At 38.3% G+C, this 15,579-nt stretch overlaps 1 protein-coding gene and 1 non-coding gene across 4 annotated transcripts in view; both read right to left on the bottom strand.

Annotated features, from left to right (window-relative positions):
• Positions 1 to 2,558: 2,558 nt before the first annotated feature.
• PTCD3 (pentatricopeptide repeat domain 3) overlaps positions 2,559 to 15,579 on the bottom strand; it is a 28,244-nt gene continuing 15,223 nt past the window's right edge. For 2 of the 3 annotated variants that reach the window (XM_036223934.1, XM_016136577.2), the window contains exons 9-24: positions 15,285 to 15,355; positions 13,872 to 13,959; positions 13,402 to 13,462; positions 13,061 to 13,143; positions 12,238 to 12,382; positions 11,532 to 11,582; positions 9,595 to 9,684; positions 9,270 to 9,298; positions 8,292 to 8,398; positions 7,473 to 7,551; positions 7,285 to 7,375; positions 6,313 to 6,398; positions 5,635 to 5,783; positions 4,128 to 4,169; positions 3,535 to 3,693; positions 2,559 to 3,252 (exon numbers count right to left, since the gene is read on the bottom strand). In XM_036223934.1, the coding sequence (XP_036079827.1) occupies positions 3,150 to 3,252; positions 3,535 to 3,693; positions 4,128 to 4,169; positions 5,635 to 5,783; positions 6,313 to 6,398; positions 7,285 to 7,375; positions 7,473 to 7,551; positions 8,292 to 8,398; positions 9,270 to 9,298; positions 9,595 to 9,684; positions 11,532 to 11,582; positions 12,238 to 12,382; positions 13,061 to 13,143; positions 13,402 to 13,462; positions 13,872 to 13,959; positions 15,285 to 15,355 (1,434 nt within the window). In that variant the 3' untranslated portion in view covers positions 2,559 to 3,149. Of the gene's footprint in view, positions 3,253 to 3,534; positions 3,694 to 4,127; positions 4,170 to 5,634; positions 5,871 to 6,312; positions 6,399 to 7,284; positions 7,376 to 7,472; positions 7,552 to 8,291; positions 8,399 to 9,269; positions 9,299 to 9,594; positions 9,685 to 11,531; positions 11,583 to 12,237; positions 12,383 to 13,060; positions 13,144 to 13,401; positions 13,463 to 13,871; positions 13,960 to 15,284; positions 15,356 to 15,579 lie in introns of those variants that run through there. The other variant, XM_036223935.1, reaches the window with a different exon arrangement.
• Positions 4,570 to 4,706, bottom strand: LOC118605882. Its single transcript, XR_004952279.1, has one exon. It is a non-coding gene; the product is annotated as a small nucleolar RNA SNORD94 (small nucleolar RNA).

The raw sequence follows: 15,579 nt of genomic DNA, 5'->3' as shown, positions 1-15,579 counted from the left end.
TAGGAGCCCTGAGGTGGGCGGGGGAACGTGAGAAAACAAAGGAGGGGAAGGAGGGTTTCCAGGCCACTCCGCCCTTGTCCACATGGGAAAGCGATGTGGTTTCAGTGGCTTGTAAGTTGAGCTAGCTATATGGACACTACCCTGGGGTCTTCATGAAGAAGGGTTTCTGGAGGGATTGTGAGGCAAGAGCCAGTGAAGGGTGCCATTGTGATAACAGTCCACTGGTATTGGTGGCAAACCTTAGGTTTTCCTGGGAATAAATTATATGACCCTTACTCTTAGACATTTAGTTTTCAAAAGTAAAATTTTGCTGAGTTGTGCTGTGAACTTTTCTTGGGCTTGATCTCCAGCAGTCTTTCTGATTCTTTTACAGAGACCAAAACTATGCAAGATGTTGGACAGCATTCTTTTACAGGCTAGGCTCCTTCACTGCCCAGACTCTTGTGTACCTTATATGTGATCAAAGTAGCAACCAAATAAAATATACCCCTTTCTCTGGTAAATTGCCACTCTGTCTCAAAGACTAAAATGAGTCTATAAAATGTGCACTGCCCACCCATGATCCTAGTGACTGCTGTCTCACAGCATAATCTATTTCAGTGTTTCTCAAACTGACTGTGACCAGCAGTAGAATAATCATATCTTCACCAGGTACACTTATACATCTACATGCATATATCTACTACATGGGAAACATGTCACAAACTTTACTGAATGCCAGCATAGATTTTCTAATACATCTCACTAAAATATCCATCACCCACAAAAATTGATTTCAAATCCTGCAGTTTGAAAGACCTAAGATAATCCATTTCATTTTGAGTCCTCAAATGTTCTGTTGAACCAAAAACATCCTAGTTTCTAAATTTCACACGGGTAATTTCTAAGGTGCACTGAAGTCACTGCACATACAAGACTCTTCCCTTTACCTTTCTGTTTCTCATCGGACTGCCATCAATTCTTCCAATGCTCCAGTTTCTCCTGTTCCTTTTTGTTAAATTTCTCAAATAGTTTCACTACCCTTAGTTCCCAATTTACAATAGGCCACTTTCTAATTTTTTTTTTTTTTTTACATATGGCTGCTTTATACATTATTGATGCCGATACCTCAGCTGTGGCACCAAAGCTTCAAAACTTGATTCTGGTCCTAATTGGATCTGAATTATAACTAAAACCTTTCTCCTATTGTTTAAACTGAGTCTCAGCTTGCAAATATGTTTCCTATATAAACATCATCCAAATCTGTATCTCACTGACTTCTATGACAAATGAATTGTTAAAACTTCTACATGAGTAAACTTAAAAATGAAGGGTCCTACTACATCACCAAGAAGCCACTCATTTTGGTAAATGCCTTTTAGGGGTGTGGACAGTGGTGAGGTAGAATAGACAGCAAATTGAGAATGCCAACCAAAAGCAAAAACTGGCAGTTTACTAACTTTGACATGGAAACATAGGACATCTTTTACTATTAGTGGCTATTTCACTAATCAGTGTAATAAACATTTAAAAATTAGAATGGAGACCAATCTATAGACTTTTTTTTTTTTTTTTTTCTGAAAAGACCAAAGGTTATTTGCCCAGAGCAGGGTTTGGAATATCTGCAGCACAGTGAATGCTACTGAGCTGCACGTCACCCACTGGAAAGTCCACTACAAACTCATATGACATCATGGATGGACTTTCCCCCATCACTTTGTAGCTGCAAAGCACTATACTGAAGATTTGGTTGGGGCTCGGAAAGTGAAGAAGTGCACCACTTTTTGGTGAATACTTAGCCAGGAACAGAGGCATTTGCAGGTGCCTAAGAACCAGGGGGAAAGAGGCTGAGTTACCAAGCTTCCAGGCAGCCAGGTTCTCCTTGGAAGTTGTAACCAAGACCAAAGGCTAATACGACCGATCTGTCCTTTTGCTCCTTTGCTTTAATGTGTCAAGGGGCTAATGGAGCAATGCACGTGAATGCTTGAGTAGCTAACTACTATAACCCCACCGCACCCTGCCTCCCGCTTCAGATGTCTTAAACTGACATTCTTGAAAAAGCATGAACCAATACTTAGGCTTCCGAGGACATATGACTGGCTTAGTGAGAATGGTAAGTAGAGACGGCAACAGACACGTGCAACAGATATCAATACTGCAGCCCATAAATGTCAGTCTTGGTGAGTAAGGATGAAGGTGCTCACCTGCAGAATCTGGGGTGCCTTAGTAATCTGGCAATCAGGTGAGCAAAGCAGCCTATAGTCGAAGCCCTTGTGAAGGTAAGAATGCTGCAAATTTCATAAGTTCCTGTCAGCTTCTAATACTATTTGGAAGTCAGTGGTGAGAGAAATGCTAGAAGTAGAAGCTCCTGACCAACTTGATTACTAGCAACACACAATCATGTCAAGATGACACTGCGATCCTTATGTCATCACGGGCCCTCATTCAGACCACTTTAAGTATAGCATTACAAGGTGCCAGCACACAGACAAAATGAAAAGGGAGAAGGAGAAATGTGCAAAGACCATACTGGGAACTGTGCCAAAGGCTATATAATAATAAAAGTGCATACACACATGTACATTAATCACAGTATTTATTTACAGTCATCATTTTCCAAGTTATGCAGCTTAAACTCCTGCCATTCTCAGAAATTAAAATCAACTCTAAGACATACAATTTTTTTACATCTAAATATCCCTGAAATTAGGGTACTATTGACCCAGTATCAATTGTTATGTAACTATGACAACCTCCTTTTAGACACCTTCTCTAAGATCAAGGAAGAACCAGCATCATAGCATCAGCCAAAAACGGCTAAATCACAACGGGACAATGAACCACACTGATGACAGCAGTGTGAAGGCGTCAAGTAAATGCAGGTGTGCAGAGCTTATGCCGAAATCAGGAGCTACTATCTCACACTGTGTGTCCAAAGAAATGAAATGGTAGTGCTGCTTCTGTTTAAATGGTAGACCTTGAATGTATGGTTTAGTAGGTATCAAATTAGGAATTTAACCTAAATAACTCAGTGTTGGATCAACTATTTAAAAGTTCACCAAATCCATATTCTCATTTTATTTATGTCATAGTTTAACATTAACATCTCAGTTCTCAAGTGTAATTAGAGCAATTATGCTGGGCCACAGATGCTCCTGATTGGACCACTTTTATTTGCTTTCACTGCTGTCACTGTCGCTGTCACTGCTGCTGTCACTGCTGCTGTCACTATCGCTGTCATGGCTCAATGCGGTTAGGTTTCCCAGGGCTTCCCTGTAAAGAAAATAAACTGGAGAGTTATAGTGCAATTCATTCCCGGGGCTGAAAAACTATGGCGCCTCATAAAGGAAAAGGCTCCAATAGCCAAAACTACAGGCCTCCCGACCCCATCCGACAGATGAATCATTCAATCAATACATCCTGCCTTTTTGTGAAGAAGGAAATTGAAGGAATATAAAGCCATACATATCTGGGCAGATTAAAATTTGACCATTTGAATGGTCTGCTTCCATTTTTATAACTTTCCTTCATGGTGACAATACAGGAGCCACTTACTTTTGTTCCTGGCTGATTGTAAAGTCCGCCATTACTCTCTGGGTCAGGCCCTCACAAATAGGTAAGCTGAAGGCACTCGCCAGCTTCACTATCTCGATGGCCTGGACAGGGCTATTGGATGCTTTTGCACTGTCCATAAACTCATTCAGCAACTCATTTCTGTAAAAGAAAGATGAAATGTCAACATTCCCCAACTAAACCCGTAAGTCCCCTCAGGCAAGGATTTACATGGAAAATCTAGCTAGCATTTTAGAAAGTTCAGCCATAAAATCCTCAACTAGCTTTGGAGGCAAAGTTACATAAAGTCTAACTTTGGGCCAAAGATACTGAACATCGCTTCACTCTGCCTTTACTGAGGGGTGATTAAGTGTAGCCCCAGTGCTGCGATTACTGAACGCAGAGGATAAATCGGTGCTTGCCTCAGATGCCCTAGGTGGGTGGCAGCTGTGTTGTTCATTTGCCTGCCTGTGAAAAGAGTGCCCAACTGCTGTGGCTGAGGTGCGTGAAGACATTCCAATCACCCCACAGTAAGAGTTAAGTCCATGCAGTTAATTCTAGGATGTACTGATACAGGCCCATTAACTTCAACTTACCTAGGGATCTTATTATGCTTCCTGAAAAGCCCCAACATTTTCCTGTTCAAGATAAAATAGGAGACAGATTATGAATACTAATAAAACAGAAGACAATCAGATGACCACTGCTATTGTCCTGGACTCACAGATTAAGTGTCCTTCCTGACCACGGTGGAAGCTCACGCAAATCTGTGAGCGTCCCCAATCCCAGCCCTGTCTACATCACAGTCACCTCGTCTGCTCCAACTCCCTCCTCCCCAACTTCATAGATTGACATGACAAATTTCACAGACAAATCTGATTTGTCGCCAGTGCTGAGGACTGCTGATCCTCTTTAAGAGGACCACTTCAGTCTTCCAGGGAGGGACTATAGCCCCTGGGCAGTCTGATGACATGGATGCAACAGAGTATGTATGATCCAGTATGAGTTCAGTGTGGCCTCAAATTATATTATGAAGAGCAGGCTCAGATTCAGGCATCAGTCTCATATATGTGCTCGCCATCACCCTGCCACATGCAAGACAAAGGAGAAACACATACATTCAGCTCCCATGACTCAGCTGAGGTCCGTACCCCTGCGCCAATCATCACAGCCTGATTCATAACAAGTGTGTCTCAACCTGGCTGAGTTGACAAACCCAAGCATCAAATGTTTCTGTCACTAGCAGTGGAGCAGGTCATGTTTGTGATTCACACTCTTGAGACCAGCTGAGGCAGCAAAGCCTTTGCCAGCTTTTCCTGGAGATAGTGAACAGATACTTTGAATTCACAATCTTATGTTCAAATTAAGTTACTTTCTGTGAAAAAGCCATGCACAAGTATGCCCCACTTATTGACTCTAAGAACTAACATTTATATCCAAAACAAAGCACAGCAGAACCATACAATTGGGACAACTTCTACGAAGTATTCTTTTACTGACTCCTCTGCTTTTGGAAAAATGAATATGCATAAGATCTCCATTCACAAATAAACACTAAAAATTAGTATGTGGATGAAATGCTGATAAAAACACATAGAACTAGAATACAGTGATACAAAGCAAAGACAAGTTCTAATCAAGATCATGTTTAGTATGTACTGGTGAATACCAGTTTCCTGAAGTTCAAAATACAGTTTACATTTTAAGCTAGATGATGAGGATGCACTCACAAATGAAATACCTGAGTAAACCAAATGTTAAAAACATTTTCAGAAATAAAATTCTTTGATCACTTTATTTAACTGGACAGACAAGTGACTTACTTGTCCGTGGATACCCAAAACAGAAAGGTCATTAATGGAAGAAAATTAGCCCAATGAACCACATCCTCTCTTAAATATATCATGTATACTGGCCTTCTTAAAATTTGCTCCAGTTTATTTGGAAGTTTCCAGAGAAAACTCATTATGTAGAAAACTAATTTGTGTTCTGATAAACTACACATCACAAAGCCAAATGTGAGCAACTCTGCCGACCAGGGGAAATGTTCCATGAGATCCAAGTTCAAATGCTTCTGACTCCCACCTGTGGTACTGTACTCACCAGGCTTCCTGGGTTCTCCCAGCCCTCAAGAACAGGACAGCTACATAGTTCAGAGGGCTGGCTGGCCAATCAGGAACAGTCTGTCTGGCATCTTGACTTTCATAAGTAGATTTGATATCTGCAGCGCAGTCAGCAAACGCCACCTGAAGCTGAGAAGCTCTAGGAATCAGCAGAATTGCCTAACTGGTTTTATGAAAACTGAAGTTTGGAAGACTCCACAGGACCATTAAAAACTCCTAAACAATGCATTGTACCATGAGAACACATCACATACATAAACGCACAAATAACATAGTAAAACATAAAGCATTTTGCACTGGGGCAAATAATTCAATTAGCCACATCTTTAAAATCCAATCATGAGTTTTCTTTTTCAGATATCTTTTTTTAAAATACAAGCTGCTATTAACAGGACAGAAAGAAGCTATTTTCATGTTGTTTGCTTTGAACTAGAGGAATGAGAGTCACTTTAGAAATGGTATACTGCTAGTGGCTAAGTATGTTTAGACATATAATTTAAATCTGGGTTTAGATGACAGAATTCTCCACAATGACTCTCAATGAGCACACAGATGAAACCAAGGAAAGTGCCCCTACAGGGCCCTCAGCATTAGAGGACATACTGGTGAGTATGCACCTAATAATGATAACGAATCCTGAGTGTCGATACAACCCTACCTCTGGTGGGTGCCGATCCCTTGCCATGAGCATCAGAATCTCTTCCTTCAGATCATTGCGGAAAGTGTGACCATATTCGTTACTATCTTGAAACAAAAAAGGAATATAGTGAGAAGTGATTATGTAAAATCAGCACTCTTTAGCTAACATTTATCTATTGTCAGCTGTCATCCATGTTTTTTAGTAGGTAAAAATAAGCTCCTGACATTACCTATTCCAGGTTTACTTCAGGATTCCAGAAAACCAGCCAGAGGAATTGTGTTAAGAATAGACAAGAGCAGTGAAAGCCTATGCGTGCTTCCAGTCAAATGTTAAACACAGCACACACTAGATCAGAGCAGCCACCTGGTCTACATAACAAGACACTGTTTTACATGATTTGAGAATTAGCAGTGTTTTTTCAGTCTTCTGAGATAGTAGGGCAGGGTTATCGTCTCAGTGTCTCAGACATGGAAACTTGAGGCACACAGAGATTGACTTTATAATCAGTCACCTAATGGAAGAGACAAAGCATCTTTTGCAGCCGATTTAGCATACATAAGCCTACAGTCACAACTATTTCTTTGAAACATATATATCACCTGTTAGCAACTGAACCACAGTGATGCAACATAGTAGTAGAGAGAAATGGGATAGGCTTTGGGGTTAGAGACTTGCACTTAGATTTAGCATGTACCACATAATTGACACTGATTCTAATCTTCCTTCTGTTACATCATACAACAGGTACGTAAAACAGCCTTTTCTTGTCACTAAGGAACTAATGTAGGTCATATTCAGTATATTTTTACTCAAAAATCCAATATGGAACATGAAGAAGTGATCTCGAAATAGAAGTGATCTCGAAATTAATGTATTCAATTTAGTCAAAAATGAAAGTTTTCATTCCTAACAATGTAAACATGTTTGTTTGTTCATCAAAATGTAGGCCAATGAAGTGAGATGGGCCTGAACACATAAGCTGAAACTGACCTTTCCAAATTTGAGGAATCATTTCTAGCCTGTTGGCTACATCCAGTGCTTGGAGAAGATCTATCAGTGTTTGGGAATGGGGAAAGAAGACCTAAGTAAGAGAAATACAAATATATTTTTAAAGTATTAATCAGCAAATATACCCACAAACACTTGCACAATTATACATAAGTAATAAATCATCTTACTGAAGGTATAAGGTCCTTATACCACTTCAAGGTGACATCAATTTGCTCCATTAGACAAAGCAAACTGAAGAACTTGGAACTGTAATGGGAAAAAAATATATTTAGTCTAAAAATCTCTAACAATAGGGGAATGATTATATTACAGCATATTTATATAATGATTTGTTACACAGAATTAAAAAAAACTTCAGAAGTTACAATTTCAAATAATTTCAAGGTACCTGGGACAATGCTTAACCCAGGAGGTGCTAATGGCTTTCTGAACTTCCCAATTAACACCTTCTTATCTTCAACTGGTCATTAGTGACTGCCTCCTCGGTATACCCTCAGCTCATGGTAAGTAGATAATATTACATTCATTTTAAAGCATTCCATGTGCAGCAAGGATTTGGACACACAGGAGACAATCATCACATACCTATTAACAGGCTGATTCTTTAAGTTCTCATTTTTATCTGCCTAAAAGCAAATGCATTTAAGAAGTCTCTTTAGGTTCCAGTATCTGCATCTTTAAAAATAAAGAGACTGTGACAAAATCTTTAAGGACCCTCCCTACTATAAATTCAAATAAATAGGAGTGCAAAGAGAAAAAAAAGTTATGTGGATTTAATGTGTTGCAAAGAAATTCAGCCTGGCAAATCAGTTTTACCACTGCTTAGATTGCCTACTGCTCTGTTAACATGTACTGTTAAGTCAGGGGCACACTGACTGAAATTGGAGGTGAAATGAGTCACCAACAGCCTTTCACTTGTAGCATCAACTAATGGTTGCATAAAGGTGCTCCATTAATGCAAAAGGATACATTTCCAGCACACTTACTAATAGAAATTACGTCGATGATCGGGTCCAATGAATTTCCAGTTGTCTCCAGTGTTTAAAAGGCCATGTACTTGGTAAGCAAGTTCTAGATCTCTCAGAGAGGAGCACTGAAAATTTAAAGTACCAAGCAACATTCTTAGAGATCCATATCAACTAAATGGTGTCTTCTCACATAAAAAAAAAAAAATGAGTATAACCGTTTGTGGAAATATTTATGCTGATTCAACATATTATTGGTTGACAGCAAATAAGTTACGAAAAATTGGGGAAAACCAAAACAAACCCCCAAGTTCCATGAAATTTAAAATAAAATGATTTTGATCTAGTAATTATATCTAGAAATCAATTCTACAAAAATAGTTGGTCACATACACAAAGACAGATGGAGTATTCACTCTAGCATCACTGTAAAAGCAAAAAACCCATAAAATAACTCCAAAACATATTCACAGGAGAACAGTTAACTGTAGTGCATCCCTCCTACGAAATACAGTATTGCTGTAAACGAACAAAATACCATGGAAATGTGTCTGGGTGTGCTTGTTTGAAAGCCCAGAGAGAAAAACCTGGAAGGATACACACTGAACTGTAAAGCAATTATCCTTAGGGAACAGGATATGCTAACTCATTCTAAAACTGCTTGAAATTTTTTCTATATTAGCATAGTAAGATGAAAAACCATAATTAAAAAATGCCTTCAATTTAAAAAGTTACCAATAGGCAAATATGAAATACTCTAAAACCTTAGCTGAACAAAAGCATGAAAAAAGACAATGTATATAATAAACACAGGGTAGGGATGTTATGTGATTTAGTACAGATTTTAAACAAAGAAAAAAGAACCAGAGACATCGACAGAAGAGTTAGCAAGTGAAAGAATCAAGGAGAGGACCCCTACCCGCTCCCAGTTACAGATAAATTTAGGAGATGGTTAAAATAAAAAAGGAAAGCAAAAGTTAAGCAAGAAATGGTACTTACGACTCTCATGGCTGACTGAAAAAACATGTCTGAAAATCAAAGTTCACAAGAGCCTAGGTTACTTCGGACAAAGTATTTTTCAAATAAATAACATTAATAAAAACTCTCCAAAAAAACTCGTAATGTAGAAGATAAACTTAAAGGAATAAAAACTCAAGCAGAGAGGAAGTAAGTATACAGGAAAGTAATGTAGATATTTTAGCTTTCTCGGAATAATCAAAAAGATTACTTAGCTAAATTAAACCCTGTCCTCATCACAAGTCCTCCAAAAACTAACAGTCAGGAAACAGGCTCCCTGTCTCACACAAGCAACTTCTGTACATACCATCATCTGGGTCCTTTGGGGAAAATTTCTTTCCTGTTAATTCATTCATGATATCATAGATCAAGAGGGATGATCCTTTTGCAGGGTTTTCTATAGAACAAGGAAGCAAATGGGTTTTTATCATGAGTCTACTTCCTACACCACCACCAATCACACAGCACCCAGTACAAAGGACCATATTTCTCCTCTCTGCCTCCAGCATTAAGGCCTGGATACAGGGCTGGCCAGGGCATGTGCTTGCTAAAGGAACAAATGAACCCTACAGAGTACAACTCTCCATTAAATCTGGGACACTTATGGGTCTTTGTCTATGTGCTCCTGACAGAGACTTTTCCCATCTTAGTCTCTTCACAAACTTGACTTTCATTGAAGTAAGAGAAAGACCAACACACACACAAACACACCCGTACCAAGCCTAAACATTTAGAAAAACAAACAAATGGTTTCTGCTAAAAATCATTTTATGTTCCTTTTAAGGACAATCAGGATAAGAAGGCCAAGAAAAAGAAGAGCGTATAATGGATGGGGGCAGTCCTTCAAAATCATATGACCTGAGTACCAATAGGTCAGAAAATGCACCAACATTTCCAAGCAAACATATCACACTCTTTACCATATCCCCTTCCCTACCGTATCCATATACAAGTGATAATATAGTTTTAATGATAGTATAGATGTATTTTAATAATTTCCTTTAGTATGTTTCCATTTGTTGGCAATCTTAAGTATTTTACTAGTTACACAATAATCTATTTTATATATATTATTTCTTCATTATTTTAGGCTTTCTCCTTTGGGTAGATTCCTCAAAATTGTTACTGCAGGCAGCCAATTTATATACACAGACAGACTGACACTCCTCCCCTCACCCTGCCTACACGGTCAGGGGTGTTGCTTAGGAAGTGTAAGTACCACTGACTTTCCTTAGAAGCTGAACCAAAGTGATGTGACAGTACAGAGGAAGGGAAGAGGTTTTAAAGTCAGAAACAGTTTCACTACAATGTCACCAGGCTGAGTAATCTTTTAGAAGATACAATTATTATGGAAACTATTTACCTGTTTCCAAGATACCCAATCCCCCTACCCTAAAAGGTAACAAACTTCCCTATAGTGAGGACATAGAATTTATAAAATTAGCCCTCCAAAACAGAGACAATCAAGTTCTTCTCTGTTGTTTTTATAAAGTCCATCGCAGGAGAGAAGGACTAGAATTATCATTTTTGAACCCAGGAAGTTCTTTGTCGAGTTGGGGCAAATGGATAAGAGCCAACAACGTGCCTTCCCTGATGTTATTTCTCAGGAAAGGGTATCTGGTCCCTTTTGACAGAGCTAGTAAATGGCAGAGGAAAAATTCTGACTCAGGTGCGTCTTCCTACAAAGTCCATTCAACAGAGCACAGCTCAACAGGGACTGTTGAACCTAAAAGAAGGTGGCAAATGGAACCTCAAGATTTTCCTACAAGGTTGCAAAATAAAATTAAGACTACTTGTGGCAGCATTGTCCAAAAACTTCCTGCAAAGATGGAAATGTTCTATATTTGCATCACTCAACGTAGCAGCCAACAGCCACATGTGGCTACTGAGCATTAATACAATGATGAACTTGAAATTTTATTTAATTTTAATAAGTAGCCACATGTGGTAGTGACTATTGCACTGGCCAGCACAGCTCTAGAGAGCAAAAGGAACTCCAACTACAATACTGTCTGACCAACACTGTGAGCATATTCAGTGAGCCCCTCCTATCTAACCCAAGTTTTACACCATAAAAAAGATTACCCTCAAAAATAAATTGTTGCTCAGACTGTAGATTAATTTGTTAATTCTCTATTCTTAATTCTTATGCAGTGAACATAGCTTACAATAATTAATCACATAAACTTAAGGGTGCTGGGTCAATTTTCTACATAAATTAATAGAACACAGTGTCATACATACCATATTGATAAAACAGCTGAATAATATAGTGATATGTTGCAAGTGACGGTTCTCAAATTACCAAGTGCACAGAAAAAAAAAAAAAAGAAATAAAATAAGTCAAACACAGCTATCCAAAATATAGCTGAGGCACACTAAACTAAAGACATATTGATGTTGGTATTTAAATAAAAGATGATACACTTCTAGTCTTTTGAATAAAGACATTTCCCAGCTCACCTGATTAATGTAAAGGCAGAAGTGTGTCATAAAGATTAAATCCCTTTTAGAAACTCTAGACACCTATTACTAAAATGTTATAACTGACATACTCAGATCTTTAAGAACACTAAAGCATTCTAAAGTAAACTGAGTTCCAAAACAGCTTTCAATAAAGGAATTACTGAAAAATATACATCGGCACATACTTAGGTTCCAATACCTAATTATGCTGGAAAATGGGATTTAAAACTAGCTAACTGTAAGTGAATAACTCTTCCCAGAATCAAGAGATCCATTAAAAAAGTACCTAAAATACTAAAAGAATGTTGTAATTTGCTATAAAAACCCTGAAGGTGATAAAAGTACCTCCACTATGGTAAACTCACGTAATTACATGTGTCTAATGTACGAATTCCCAGCATAACATATAAAATGCTTATCTGGACCTGACTTCTGGTCAGCACTGTCTTGGTCTTCAACAAGGGACACTACGGAGCACCCTCACCTATTCCAATGGCTTTCATTTCACGTAAGGTCTGTAAGGCTGGCAATCTTCCAAATGCATAAAATCTTCGGAGACATTTCAGAATGGTATTAAAAGTCTGTAGATTTGGTTTCACCTTCTGTGCAACCATTTGTTTCAGCAGCTCCTGGTTAAATTCAAAGCCGGACAAATTTTTTATGCCTGGGTAATTTGTTCAATAAACAAACATTGCATACTAAAGAACTTGCTCTCTGGCTATATACAAAGTAGGTTAATAGAATTATCTATTAACTAACGGGACCAGTGACTGCCTTTTAGAGAAGCTCTTCCATTCAGCTGTCCCACACCAACCTAAGGTGTCCAGCTGTCTTCAGCCCTCTGCTAGTGCATTGGAGATGCAAGTGAAAGAGCAGACTAGAATGTATTGTACATTTTTCCTTTTTAAAATCAGTACAGTATAAAAACATGTTTCTATTCTTAAGTTATTGCAATCCAATAATTTTTATTTTATAAAATTTACCTAATATTTTTTTCAACCAATATGCATTATCTCTGTAATAAAAAACTTATTATGTGGTAGTGGCTATTACACTGGCCAGCAACCCTGGTCTTCCTGAATTCTAGCTGTATGTTGTGGGTCAAGTAAACTTTCTTTTCACATGTCAGATCCAGCTATTTAAATTACAGGGTTGCTAGAAGAGTGTCAACAGGTAACCACTAATCTGAGAACCCAGTGTAGTCAAGATGCCATGAAGATGCTCAGTGGATCCTCTCTCCATCTCCTGTATTTCTAGCAAAAAATATTTTAGGACCATTAGAAGACAAAATGAGGGTTCTTCCTTACCAGTATCTTATTCCATTTTTCCTCAAATTTCTCATTCATCATTGCTGTTGCTTCAATCAATGAATTAAAGGTATATACATCACCTGTAAAAGAAAAAACTACTTTAATGAAATTAAAGGCAAAGTGGTCATGCACATGTGGTTCCTGGCTTACGACGTAGCCACAAGAGTAGAAGACCACTCTTTTCTGGATCTCTACTCCTGCTTCAATCACCAGTTCTATAGGTAAAGATTAAAAGTGAGCTAGTGATCGAGGCAACATCCAAAGACTTTACAGATTCTTGAGAAAGAAGGAAAAAAAAAAAAAAAAAGGAGGCAGTAGAGTTCACCAAACACACTTACCATGGAGTCTGTTGTTTAATAATTCAGTGTACAAGTTTAATGCCTGCACAGGAGCTCGGTGCTGGAAGAAGAAAAAAACAAAAATTAAGCGTCATCAAATGCATTAATTTAAGAAATATTTGCATATTTCCTGTTCTAGGGTTTAGGAATATAGTGGTAAACAAAAGACAAGAGGTTCCATTTCTCATAAAGCTTATGCTCTAGTGCAGTGGTTCTTTACCAAGGGCAGCTTGCTTCCCAGGTGACATTCGGTAATGCCTGTAAATGTTTTTAGTTGTCATGAGAGAGCGCTGGGGAAGATGTACCACTGGTGTTCTGTGGGCAGAGGCCAGAGCGCTCCTAAGTATTACACAACACACTGATAGTCCTCACAACAGATAATCTGGCCCAATCGTCAACAGTTCTGAGGCTGAGACACCTTGATTTAATGGAAATTAAAGATACAAATATAAAAACAAAACGAATGTTACCTTTACCATTCCTCGAATCATTGTGCAGTAGGAATGTGCGTTTTTCTCCGGCATTAGAGCAAAGATTCTCTCAGCATTGTTTTTTGCTCTAGACACAAAAGAGTAAGTGTGAACCAGGAGAGAAAGAAAAAGCCAAACACAATTTATCGAGAACTTATAATGTTCCAGACATCATCCCAAGCACTTTATGCATATAATTTCAAATAATTCTTACCACCCAGAGAGGGAGATATAGTTATTATCATCTTGAAAAATGACACAAACTGAGGCTCAAAAAGCTTCAGTTGTCCAAGCCTTTGTAGTTAGGTGGCAGAACCAAGGACAGAAAAGGGAATTTTTATGAACAAGAAATATAGTCATGTGCTACATAATGACATTTCGGTCAGAGACACACAACATATATGACAGTGGTCTCAAAACATTAAAATGGAGCTGAAAAACTCCTATTGCCTAGTGACATGCATTCTCTCACTTCTGTGGTGATGCTGGTGTGAATAAGCCTACTATGCTGCCAGCTGGATAAAAGTATAGCTATATATAATTACAGTAGCAGGCTGTACTGTCTAGGTTTGTGCATGTACATGTACACTCTACAATGTTTACACAAGGCTGAAAGCACCTAATGAGGCAGTTCTCAGATTGTATCCCTGCTGTTCAGTGGCACATGATCACATACTCAAAGTATTAAACAAAAAGCAACCTGTACCACGGGGTCCACAGCGAAGTTTCTCCATCTGCCTTCATCAGATATGATACCCAGGCAAACACAAACCTGCAGTTTCTCCTGAATCCTTTGTTCTATTCTAGCACATGTACATGTCACATTCTACCTAGTGTACCTACTCTTTTTCTTAAAAATCACTTCAAAGGAGACTTCAGATATCAAAAGTTGCTTTCTTTTCCAGCTATCCACATGAAATACCTTTCTTTTATTTAGACACTTCTAGTCAGTTAATTTAAATCCTCAAATGTTAGTTAAATGTTATTCACCTTTTGTTTGGAAGTGCTGAATATTCTGCTTGCTGGCCAGTAGTCTTAACTTAGAAGAACTGCACTCTAGTATACGTGCATTCTTACGTCAACAAGAATATTGAATCTTTTGAAATTAGAGGTATATGTTGCAAGCTGAAACTACTGACAAACTACCAAAGGAACCACATACCCATTGGAGGTTACATGAAATTAAATGGGGGAGGAAAAATTAAGTGCCAATGTTGTACTGCTGGTTATAGGTAAAGATCTTATGAAAACAGGTCAAAATGCACATGAATACCTATCATGATATTTATACTATACATTAAAAACAAATTAGTTTAGAACACTAAAGGATCATATCTTGTTTAGGAGGTGATGGACAACATTCCACACACTATATAAAACCGTAATATAAGGTTCTAATTATGTGTAACATACCTCCAAGTAACTCCAAACTGATGACCAATTTTCTTCTTAGATTTCTCATTGTTTTCCTCTGTGGCCTCTTCCTGCAATGAACCATCACCAACAGAAATAAAACAAAAGATGACAATGGAATATATTCTCCTAGTTAAAACTATTCAAAATGAGGAAGGCAAAAGAAACTTCAGAAAAATAAAGAAAATACAACTTATCTTTCCATACCCAGAGAGACCGCACTAGTACTCTCAATCACCACACAACACCATTACCATAATCCATCCATAGGTCCCCAATCCCCGGGACCGATCTG

This window comes from Rousettus aegyptiacus, unplaced genomic scaffold, assembly GCF_014176215.1.
Source record: "Rousettus aegyptiacus isolate mRouAeg1 unplaced genomic scaffold, mRouAeg1.p scaffold_m13_p_7, whole genome shotgun sequence".
NCBI lineage: Eukaryota > Metazoa > Chordata > Mammalia > Chiroptera > Pteropodidae > Rousettus > Rousettus aegyptiacus.
Note: the sequence above shows the minus strand (reverse complement) of the source record. Positions and strands in the feature narration are given on the sequence as shown.